A 12153-nucleotide genomic window follows, 5' to 3' on the forward strand; every position below is an offset into this window, starting at 1 on the left:
TGTGTGAGGGAAAGAAAGTTCTAGCATCTTTACACTGTAAGGTTAAACGAAATACAGATGCAATCCTGTAAAACTGTAAACTCCAAAAAGTGAATGTTATTAAAGCAAAGAATACCTGTTATATTTAATTTTGTTTCAATGCTCTTAAAAGTTACAGAACAGCTGATACTCTAACAAAAAGGCAGCTAATTCATAAACAATAAAAACAATAGAAAAGTCAAATTAAACCCACAGTGCACAACAGTAACCCTTGTGAACAAATGGAACCAAACCAAAGTAAATTATCAAAACCTCACACCTTTCTACACAGCTCAGACAGTGACATAATTAATAAAGTTCCCTACTCAGACAGGAATTCTAGAGAAAGTGTGAAAGAAAAAAACCAACATCAAAGCAAAACAATCCCACATCCCACTGTCTGCTGCAAACTGAAGCGTCTTTTCACAAATGCTCTGATCTCTACACTGAACACAGCGATAGATGTAAATATAATCTATATGCCGGTTGACTGGGCGAGAGCAGGCTGGCAGTGTTTTTATTCCGCGCTCTCATCTCGGCTGTAACCTTCCTGCTGCCAGTGGCGCCTTGGCCCAAAGCGGAGCCCTGGACACCGCCGGAGGGGCAGGGCTGCGGCCCTGGCGGGCAGGGTCACCGGGCAGCCGCTGCGGCCGCGCACGGCCGGCGCCTCTGGAGCAGGGGAACGAGGTGGAACCGGCGGGACCCAAAGTGCCTCGGGTCGGGAAGGGGCTCGAGTCCAGGCTTCGCCTTTGGGAACGGCAAAAGCAAACACTAAAATATCGAAGCAAGGGTGACTCTGACGTTGGCGAGGGAGAGAAAATGATGAGGAGGACTCCGTCTTATCAGAAGGCTAATTAAATACTTTATTCTACTGAAGTATACGTTGGACCTAAACTGAATCTGCCTCGCTCACCCTTGCTCACATCTGCGCAGAACAGCACAGAATGCACTCATCTCTGGTTCCCCGTGACTGTCAGCCGACAGTCCGACACACACACTCTGACCTGACAGGCCAAGGGAACAAAACATCCTCACTTCGGGTAAACAGTCTCCACATTGCATTCCACTTTGGCACAACACAAGCGCAGCAAGAGGTAAGAATTGTGTTTTCTTTCTCTGATGTTCAGAGAATATGAAAACCAGAAATATTCCTGGGAAGAATTGTGCCTTGCTTTTCTTTATGAAGAGAATGTGGCAACACTAAAAGGTTCTCCTTCATCTCCCAGGAGCACCACAGACCAGTAGAACTCAGTACCAAAGTTATGTTTTTGTGGAGGGAGGGATTTCCTGAAAACTTCACCCATGATCCTAAAGTGCTGCCACAAGAAAAGCAATTCTTACAGCACACACAGAAACGTTTTTACATTGACTAGCTGATGCAAGAGACGGAAGGGAGGGCCGGGTGTAGGAAAAACCCGCTGTGACGTTAAAGCTCCGCCGCTCCTTCCGCCGCGCTCCGCTGGCGCGCCCGGCCGGGCACGGCGCGGGCCAACGGCGCCCCCTGCCGGCCGCTGCGGCGCCACAGCCGCGCTCGGCCCCGCGCGCCGCTTGTCCCTCGCCGCTGCCCGTAGTGACGCGCTCGGGCCGTGGCGGTGCGGGCGGTTCCGGGGCCGTGGCGGCGCGATGGTGAGAGCGGCACTCCCGGCACTCCGCACCCCGGCACCCCCGGCACCCCGGCACCCCGCCCCTTGGGGCTCCGTCCCCCGCGTTTTGCGGAGTCACCGCCGGCGCCTGCAGGCCGCGGCCCGGCGGGGCGGGGAGCGGGCGGCGGGGCCGGGCGGGACTCTTCTTTTCGGGTCTGGGCAATAAGCTGGCTAAGTTAGCGCTTTTTTAGACAGGAGAAATGCAATTACGGGATTTCTGTGCGTGGACTTGCCCGCAGGCGTCTCGATTCATAGAACTGTTCATATATGATGGGTTTTGTCGTTTGTTTTTTTGCCTTTTGTCTAGGGTCAAAGTCAGAGTGGTGGACATGGTCCTGGTGGTAGCAAGAAGGATGACAAGGTAACCCAAATAAATACTTGCAGAATGAACTACAAGTGTGCTGCTACAGAGCCTAGCTGCAATATGCCTTTAACGTTTACTTTTAAAAATAATTGTTGTATTTGGAACTGCATGAAATTACGCTCTTGCTGGCTCTAATGAAAGTCTTTTCTGGGTGTACATTGCAGAAAACAAATATTGTTCATAAATAAAAAAGGGAGCTTAAGAAAAACTGAAATTTCACAGCGACTTGTTTTTTAAAAAAATAAAGCTGTAAATGTGTGAGGGTTAGGAAAGACTAGTTGCTTTCAGGCTGTCACTTAAGGAGCAGTTTGTGGCTTGGAGGTGTCACTGCACAGTGATCTGCAGCAGGAGTGTGCTTCACGCTGTGGGACACCAGGGCCTCGCTGTGCCCTTTGCAAAGGGAGAGCCCAGTGTGCATGGCAGGCCGTGGCGAGGCTGGGAAGCTGAGTGTGTCTGACTGACTGAAGTGCAGCAGGAGGGTGGAGATTCGGTATTTTTGTCATTGTCTCATCTGTTAGTTTTGTTTGTGATTTATTCAGCCTTGAGCCTTCCTTGTCCTGTATTCACTGAAAAATGGCAGAAGTTTAAATTAGAAAGAGGGATGTAAAATAAACAGGAGAAGCAGTTTTTGAACATTCTTAAAAAATAAGAGCAATGTTTCTTTTGAGCTTCTTGCTACAGATCATAAAGTTTTGTTGTGAAGTCCTTCACCTTGAGCTCTTTTTTAGTCTGTGCACTTAACCCCTGTGTGTCTTGTTTACTTGTTACTATCTTGATTTTTAAATTTTGTTATTGAATTCTTTTTATGAATAAGGACAAGAAGAAGAAATATGAACCTCCAGTTCCAACCAGAGTGGGGAAAAAGAAAAAGAAGACCAAGGGACCAGATGCTGCCAGCAAACTCCCCCTGGGTAAGCATTCTGCCTCCCCTGCAGAGCTGGGGACTGTCTGCTCCTCGGGGAGTACAGAGCTCTCCTCTCCTCAGGATCTGCCTCTGTGGGGGGCACTAACACAATGCCAAATGTAATTTTATTTCTAATTAATATAAAAAAAGCCTCCCACAGAATAAGATTATTGTTTGGCAAGATGCAGCCCATGAACTCCCAGGTAAGAGACAGAAATTAGGGGAAATGTTAAATCTGTTTTTTGCCAGGAATTACAGTGGGACAAGTAAGGTACAAGTTACAGTCAGGAAAATAAAGCAGGATTTCTAGTAGTGAATTAGTGGTTAGTTGGTACCATGTCAAAGTTGTTGTAAAATACTGTGGTTCTGCTTTGGTTACAGTGACTCCTCACACACAGTGCAGACTCAAGTTGTTGAAATTGGAGAGAATTAAAGATTACCTCTTAATGGAGGAAGAGTTTATCAGAAATCAAGAACAGATGAAACCTTTGGAAGAAAAACAAGAGGTGAGGTTTGAGTGAAGTGTTATTTCTAATGTTACAGTAAATGCTCTTAATTAATGTGAGCCACTTCATATCAGAGCAGTGGAAATGAAGTACCAGCAGTGTGCTGACATATCAGGTTTATCACAATTCCTCATTAGTTGGCTGAATTGTTTTAGACCAAGCACAGATCACTGCAGATGAAGCCATGGGAGTTTTTTGTTTGTTAATGCTCAGTCAAAGTACAGCTCACAGATATCCATCAACAGAGAAAGAAGATTCTGGTTATTCACATCCACATGAGTGGTGTCCATAGGGTAGGACTAAAGTAATAGTGGGTTTTGTTACTGACCTCTGCCTTTTTGGGGCAGTAGAGCAGTAGGAAAGACTGGTTCTGCTATGTTCTGTCTGAAGTGTTGAGCCAGTGTTGTACAAGAACGTTTTTGCCTGTGTTGTTCAGTTGTTTCTTGGGTTTGTGTTGGCAACAGGAGGAAAGGTCCAAGGTGGATGATCTGAGGGGAACACCGATGTCTGTGGGTACCTTGGAGGAGATCATTGATGACAACCACGCCATTGTGTCCACATCAGTGGGATCTGAGCACTATGTCAGTATTCTGTCTTTTGTGGACAAGGACCTGCTGGAGCCAGGCTGCTCTGTTTTGCTAAATCATAAGGTGAATTGTTTTTATAAAATCAAGCTTCTTACAAGTTCTAGTACTGTTTTTAACTGGCCTTTTTTTTTCTGAAGACCAGAGGAGAGAGAATGCTATTTATTTCACACACCTAAATAAATGGGCATAAGAATTAGACTTCAGCTTGTATTAAAAACACTGCTTGCCTTCTTTGACAACTCTTAATTCTTGAACTAGGTTCATGCTGTGATAGGAGTCCTGATGGATGACACAGACCCTTTAGTGACTGTGATGAAAGTAGAGAAAGCTCCTCAAGAAACGTACGCTGACATTGGTGGCCTTGACAACCAGATTCAAGAAATCAAGGTATTCCCTTGTACTCACTGACAGTTAAGCCAGCACTGTAGCTGTTGTGCTGGAGTTGAGAAGGGAAGCAGCAGGACTGGCTGCTGTTCCTGTAGTGGTGTCCTTTATCTTTCTGTAATGCATTTCTTCATTAAACTTCCCTAGGCAGACTTGTGGACCTCAGTGTTTTAAGTGGGTCACCAGAGGCTGTGTGCACAGGAACCTTTCACGGTAGCTCAGGAACCTGTAGAGCCCAGAGCTCATAAAATCTCTCTAATAGCTTATTACTTTGCAACAGGCAAAGTTTCAGTTGTTGCAAGATGACAGTTAAATTGTAAAAACTGCAGAGGCTATTTTGGGTGTCTGATGCTGTCCAATCTAACTTAAGGATTTAGTCTTTCAGGGCAATTGCTCGTTTTGTTTTGGCATTTGTTTGTTGTTTGGCTGGGGTGTATTGGGTTGGTTGGTTTTTTCCCTACCAGCAGAACTCTGCCTGAACCATGCTAAAACTCAGCCCTTTTGTTCTGGGTAGGTGTCTAAAACCACAAATGCTCTTAAAATCAATGGTATCTGGTAACTCCTTATAGAAGGCACCTTTTCTTAAAGAGTTCCCTGTCCCCAAGGTCATCCATGGTTGTTTGGGGTTCAGGATCTCCAGGGTTCTAAATGTGGGATGATGCATTGAGGATGGAGGAGGGGGAATGTTCACTGGTGGAAACGATAGGAAGACTTGTGCAGATGGAGTAATTGTCTGCCTTAAAAGTGGAGGCAGCAAGGGTCATGCTGTTTGATGTGTGTCTTGAAATCAGTTAAGTTCTATGTGCCTTCATTGCTTTCATTATTGCTTTTTGAAGATTCCTACAGATCTCTGTTGGAGACCACTCAGTCTTATAAAAACATGCTTTTCTTGTGCTTCAGGAGTCTGTGGAGCTTCCTCTCACCCACCCTGAATATTATGAAGAGATGGGTATAAAGCCACCCAAAGGAGTCATTCTGTATGGCCCACCCGGCACAGGTATTTTGCAGTCAGTAACAGCTGTGCTGAGATAATACAAGTAAAATAATTTGCACTCGGTTAGTATTTAAAACACTGCCAAGTGTCACAAATTTCATACGACTGTTCTGTTAGGGCACTTTTTTCTTTCTCTTTTCCTTCTCTGCAAACTAATCACAATATTTCTTTCCAACTAAAAATAGGCAAAACTTTACTGGCCAAAGCAGTGGCGAACCAAACATCAGCAACGTTCCTGAGAGTGGTTGGTTCGGAGCTGATCCAGAAGTACCTGGGGGACGGCCCGAAGCTGGTGCGCGAGCTGTTCCGCGTGGCCGAGGAGCACGCCCCGTCCATCGTCTTCATCGACGAGATCGATGCCATCGGTACAAAGAGGTACGGGCTCTGCACGCACCGGCATCGCCGGGGCAGCAGCAGCTTCGCCAGGAGCGCTTCTGCAGCTGTGCTGACAGTCACTTTCTTTGCTCTTGCCCATTTGCATACACTGTTTTGATGTAAGCCTTTGTAACAAGTAACACTTCAAATAATTTCTGTGGAAACACAATCTATCACAGCCTGTTCATACTAAATAGACGTGACCTGAGAGAACTTCTGTTCTCTTGTTACATGGCAGCATCTCCAGGAGAGAGTGTCAAAACTCCTGGTTTTGAGAGACACTGTGTGTATGGGATTCTCTAGCTGCAAGTCCATATACAGTAATTAGCTTTAGTGATCCAATGGAAAAGCAGAATATTTAATATAGAATATATCCATTTGTTGTTTGCCTCTTGAGTAGGTGGCTAAATACTTCTGCTCTGAGAGTCTTTTACAGAAGGTGTATGTCATGAAGAAGCATTGCTTGTGCCACACTAAACTGTTGTTCAGCCCATATCCAAACTCTATTACTTTGGAAATTTTGTAGGTTTCTTGGAACTGTCGAATGCAAATAGTCTTTAATGTGTGTTTTTAAAATAAATAAGAAGGTAAGAAAAATACGTGTTTACTACAAGGCCACAAACCCAAAGCTGCTACCAGCCCAAAGTGCCAGCTGCTGCCTTATGTATGGATGTATGTGCTTTGAAGAATTAGGGTTTTTTCCTTTTTATGTTGATTTTATTAGGTGGGAAGATATTTCCAAATATATAAAAAACATGTAAAAAAACCCAGATCTCCTTCACATGATGGCTGTTACATTCCCCAGCTACAAGCATAGTTCAGTGTCTCTTTACTTAACCTAGATGTCACAACATGAATGTGAACACCTGTGTTTTGTTTATATGGACAAACATTAATGTTTTTATTTAAATGTCTTATGGATATTTACAGACAAAATACCCCTCTCCCCCTTTTGTTTATACCTTTGTGCCAGTTACTTAGTGCTTTTTCTATGTTTTTTTTTCTAAAAGGTATGACTCAAATTCAGGGGGTGAGAGAGAGATCCAGCGCACAATGTTGGAGCTGCTGAACCAGCTGGATGGGTTTGACTCTCGGGGGGATGTTAAAGTTATCATGGCTACCAACAGAATAGAAACACTGGACCCAGCTTTAATTAGACCAGGTAAGGGACTTCCCTGCTGTCTATGCTTAAGCCACTTTTCTTGTGAAAGGACTTGTCATAATGTGACAAACACAGGCTGGTAAAAAGACTGCAAACTTGTTGTTATTCACCATCTCATCTATGCTGGTGCATCTGTTGAAATCAGAACCTATTCACAAGCTTCCAAATAGGAGAAAAATCTTTGGAAGAGAAGAAATGTGTTCATTCCTTTACATATAATAAACAATATGGACATTCTTCCTTTCTATTAAGATGGCACAGCCATTTTAAGTAATTGTTAAGCAAGCTGTGTGCAGCAGCAGCACAGCTGCAGCAGCTGGGGGAGGCAGGGCAGCAGCACCTGTGTTTTTGGGGGTGAGAGCCTAGGCTCTACCAGAGACAGCCTGGATCCTGGTGCAAGGAGAGCAGGCTGCTCTTACCGACCTGGCACACTCCTGCCATTTGGGGGATGAGTGAGGGAGACCTGTTGAGCTTGAGCAGGCACAGGTAGTATTTTTAAATGGCCACTAAAAATGTACCAAAGCATAGTATGTCTGTGGTGTCTGTTGAGTTGGGAGGTAGAAAATGACTCAGAGATGAAAGGAATAAGCTGAAATACCTCCACGGTATGAAGCTGCTGAGGTATGTGTTTGCTCTGGTTTTGTCATCATTTAGCTTTAGACCCTTCAGCTCAAAGCCAGTGCTGTTAGAGTACAGAGGAGATAATACTTTGCCAGAATTGAAAGAGATAGTCTGACCTTGCTTTCTACTCCAAGACATGACTTCAGGTCATTGAGTCCAACCATTAAGGTATCATGGCCAAGTCCACCATACTGAGCCACATCCCCAAGTGCCACTACTACGCCTCTTTTGAGCATCCAGGGATGGTGGCTTCACCACTTCCCTGGCAACCTGTTCCAATACTTGATGGACCCTTTCCATGAAGGAATTTTTCCTAATATCCAATCTAAACCTCCCCATGTGAACTTTAGGCCACTTTCTCTTGACCTGTTACCTGGATGAAGAGACCAACCCCCATCTGGCTGCAGCCTCCTTTCAGGCACTTGCAGAGGGTGATAAGGTCTCCCCTGAGCCTCCTTTTCTCCAGGCTAAACACCCCCAAATGTTCCCTCAGATATTCCTCACAGGACTTGAGCTCCAGACCCTTCACCAGCTCCATTGCCCTTCTCTGGACATGCTCCAGTTTAAGAGTTACTGCCATTCAAACCCTTCAGGTGTCCTTCCTGCTGTTTCCAGCAGCTGCATGCAAGAAACCTAAGGCTGAACTTCTCTTTTGCACAGGACGTATTGATAGGAAAATAGAGTTCCCTCTACCGGATGAAAAGACGAAGAAACGAATCTTTCAGATTCACACAAGCAGGATGACGTTGGCAGATGATGTGACTTTGGATGAGCTGATTATGGCAAAGGATGATCTCAGTGGTGCGGATATTAAGGTCAGTGCACGTCACCGTTCTTTATATTTCAAAGCAAAAATCAAATCTCATTTTTGCTGCATCCAAAACCATTGTCACCTGAACTGGTCACCAATTTTCTGTGCATACATCACTGAGGAACAGCGGGATGGTTTAAAACACCTTTTATGAGTACCAGGTACTCTGCTTTACAAATGGGAAATTATCAAAATCATAATTGTGGGGTAGCTTGTGTTGGTAAGAGTGTGTACCTGTGTTACCTGAATATGAAATTTTAAAGTAGCAAAGTAGAAACTAAAAGGAGAGTGGAATCTTGTACAAGGTATCTTAAATAGTACTTAAAATAGTACAGGATAAGTAGCATTTTTAGGAACTATGTTGCAAGGCAGATAAAAATGCAACTGTATGTTAGGAATTTTCAGCGATATCCTGCCTGCTTTTCTAAAGCAGACAGAGCCCTTGCTACAGTTACCACACTCACCAGCTTAAACCAACAGGACACAACTGTCACCTCCCTGCAGAGGCATCAGGCAGCTGCACGTGTCTGTCCTTGAGCATGGAAATTGTTACAAAGCTGCCTTTCTGTCAGGGAAGTGTAACTCTTGACTACACTCACCTGGGAAATTGTTAAAAAGCTGCCTTTCTGTCAGGGAAGTGTTGTTACAAAGCTGCCTTTGTTGTTGTTACAAAGCTGCCTTTCTGTCAGGGAAGTGCAACTCTTGACTACACTCACCTGGCTTTATCCAGCCTGCTTCCGTGCTACACAGCAGTATCCAGCTTCAGAATGCAGAGTTTGTTAACAGGCCTCACTTGTGCAGTTACTGGAGCAGTAGGAAAGGTGCAGCTGCCTTTGAGGGAGTGGTGTGAAGGGGTTGCACAGCAAGTGTAATTATTCTTGCTTCCTGTGTTGCAGGCAATTTGTACAGAAGCTGGATTGATGGCTTTGAGGGAACGGAGAATGAAAGTAACGAATGAAGATTTCAAAAAGTCTAAAGAGAATGTTCTCTATAAAAAGCAAGAGGGAACCCCTGAGGGATTGTATCTTTAAGTCATCTGTCTCTTCAGGAACTATACAGAACTTTCTGTTCTGTGTTGGTGAGAGTCTTGTGTAAAACCACACAGCTACTTTGCATTCATGAACAGGTTAAAAGCTGGTGAGTTGTGGGTTTTCAGTCAGTGTAATTCTTACTTCCCAATAAAATGTTTATTTGACTTGAACTGTTTTGGTGGCAAAGCCCTGCTATTTACATGAAACTGTCTGTTGTGTTTGCTGACTTTAAAGTGCTGGTGACCCAAGTGCTTGTCTCAGTGACCCACACCATGTGGGCAGGGAGCAATGCAGGTGCTCCAAATCTTAGTCCTCCTTAGGCATAGCAGTCTCTTACAACTACTCTAGCATTGCTGTTGTTCTTGATTACCTTCTTATATCTTTTTTCAGGGGCTAACTAGGACAAATGTCACTTTTGAGTAACCTCAGTGTCATCAGTCATTTATATATGAAAATCAATGACAATTATGCAACAGTGAGTGAGACACACTTTAAAGGTAGCTTATAAGAGCAAGATGGATTCTCACTAGTAATCTTACTTGAACATGTAAACATGTTTGGATAGGGTACTTTTAAGATTAGAGTTTATAAATTTGTTTTTCCCAAAAGGGTTTCAGTTCATCAGATAAACACCAGAATGTCTCTGAAAAGAACCAACACATAGGCACAGGTTCCAGGGCCCCATGCTGCCCACGGCAGGATGTGCACACTCCTAAGGCACCAGCCCCAGTGCAAGAGGTGCAGGGTTTGACATGCAGCAGATGTGCACAGAGAAATCCTAACTACACGTCCCAGGCTTGGTGTTCTACAGCATAACCTTGAATTCTTCCCCCTAGACAATTCTGTTGCCACAGCTCTGCTCCCCTGGGGCTCGGTGGCTGCTGGCTCTGTTGTAGCCATGCATGTACTGCTTACAAAGTGTCCTGTGTAGTACTCTTCTGTGAAGGGCTTGTTAAGTTCTAAGTAATTCATTTCCAAATGCTGTACATGTAATCTTTAAGGTTTATACAAAAGTTCCACATGCAAACCAGTTCTGCATTGTGCAGTCTTTGTTCTGGGAACTTTCTGTGGGAGCTAATGCAGGCCAGTAACAGACGGTGGAGAGTTACAGCCAGAGCAATGCCTTCGCTCACTGCCAGTGCTCCAACAACAATGGCAGCAGCAGGGCCAAGAGATTCTATTTTTCTCTGTAAAAATTATGTGGCTCATTGTTAAAAATGAACCCTACAGATGAATGGAGTCCTTTATTTAATCTGGATGACAGAAATCCTGAAATAGAATTGTTTTTCATCTGGAGCTAGAAAAACAAGTTTTATTACCCATTCTTATAAACCTTAGGAGATCTGTCTCCTTGGAAAGGTCACAAAAGCTAGGGATTTTTTAGCACTTTCTAATCATGGCAGTTGATCTCAGTGTTGCTTGAGGGGCTGAAGAGCTTTGTGACATGCATGGCAAGAAAGGCACTTTTTATTAGGGACATGGCTGTTACTGCTGGCTCAAAGCAACAGCCACAAAGAGATGGGTTCAGCTCCCTGAAGAACAGCGGCGTTGCATGAAATGAACCCAAGGACTGTTCCAGTACCCTGTCTGCCACCACAGGAACTGAAAAACACACCTTTGAAAATTCAGTTCTTAGCTTTTGCAGCAGAATTTAACTGCTGCCACTTCTGCCAGAGCTTCTGAACTCGACAAGACAAAAGTAATAAATATCAGGAGAAAGTGAACAGCAAGTATATCCCCCACAAGGACAGGAAAGCTACTGCGGACTGAATTAAAAGGCAGGACCTGCTCCAGGAAGCCTCTGACCATCAAAAGGAAGGAAGCAGCCCAAGTGCTGCTTTGGGGAGGAACTGCAAAGGAAAGGACTTGGGACAGGATGCATGGAAGAACAGAAAAGTGATGGATACAGAAATCATTGCTGCCATCACTGGAAATTTTCAAATGTGACTGCAGCGAGAGCTTGTTAATCTCACCCAGGCTCCCTGTCCCACTAAAGGTTGGACCAGATGATCTTTCAAGGTGTCTCTCAACACCTGGGTTCCTCTGTGACTAAGCAGGAGCACAATCAAGCTTCTCCCCCTCCCCATGGCCCTTTCAGGGCTTTAGAGGAAATGGCATTCTGCTGTGATGGGAAAGCATTAACAAACACAGGCATAATTTGTCATGTTACTGTTCAGGGTACAGAGTAACTTCTACCTCTCATTCAGGAGCTCTGTCATTTTTGTAGAAAGTAAAGATTTAAAAAATAAACTGTATTTTTCACAAAGACTAATTGATTACAGCAAAACCAGCAGCACTTGCAACTACATCAGTATTACAAAGGCTCTTCAGAAGTGCTGGAACGCCATTTAAAGTTACACATATTCCCTGCAATATTTAAAATAATTTTAGAAAGGAATAAATGAAATGCAGCCTGGACTAAAGTGTATTCTGTCTTGCACTGTGGTGGCAAACCTGAGCTAGAAGTTGTACGTCTTGGTTCAGACACGGTTTCATGTGTTGTAGGATCTCACCAGCTGGATGGTCCCAAGTGCTCTAGTGCTGCTAGTGACAATTAGTTTTCTCATGAAAATTGTCTGAAGCAGTTTTGGGTGTTCTGTGGCTGCAGGTATACTTGTGTCAGATGAAAATCCAGTTTCTGAGTCCTTGGGTCTCAAGAGTAGGAATGCTAAACAATCCTTTCCATGTTTCTGTTTGACAAAATAAATACATAACTGTATCTTTAAATTGTTACCATATTTCATATTACTTCT

At 44.2% G+C, this 12153-nt stretch overlaps 1 protein-coding gene across 2 annotated transcripts; it reads left to right on the top strand.

Annotated features, from left to right (window-relative positions):
* The first annotated feature begins 978 nt into the window (after positions 1–978).
* On the top strand, positions 979–9570 carry PSMC1 (proteasome 26S subunit, ATPase 1). Of its 2 annotated transcripts, none has more exons than XM_041427547.1 (11): positions 979–1112; positions 1969–2022; positions 2840–2936; positions 3311–3435; positions 3900–4085; positions 4281–4409; positions 5307–5403; positions 5586–5775; positions 6786–6937; positions 8219–8373; positions 9266–9570. In XM_041427547.1, the coding sequence occupies exons 4-11, from the start codon at positions 3376–3378 to the stop codon at positions 9398–9400; spliced, it is 1104 nt and encodes a 367-aa protein (XP_041283481.1). In that variant the 5' UTR covers positions 979–1112; positions 1969–2022; positions 2840–2936; positions 3311–3375; the 3' UTR covers positions 9401–9570. The 2 variants fall into 2 exon arrangements, with proteins under 2 accessions (XP_041283481.1, XP_041283562.1); XM_041427628.1 differs by lacking the exon at positions 979–1112 and adding an exon at positions 1545–1644.
* Positions 9571–12153: the final 2583 nt, after the last annotated feature.

The sequence above is a fragment of the Onychostruthus taczanowskii genome, unplaced genomic scaffold (assembly GCF_017590055.1).
Source record: "Onychostruthus taczanowskii isolate IOZ18803 unplaced genomic scaffold, ASM1759005v1 scaffold1, whole genome shotgun sequence".
Lineage (NCBI taxonomy): Eukaryota > Metazoa > Chordata > Aves > Passeriformes > Passeridae > Onychostruthus > Onychostruthus taczanowskii.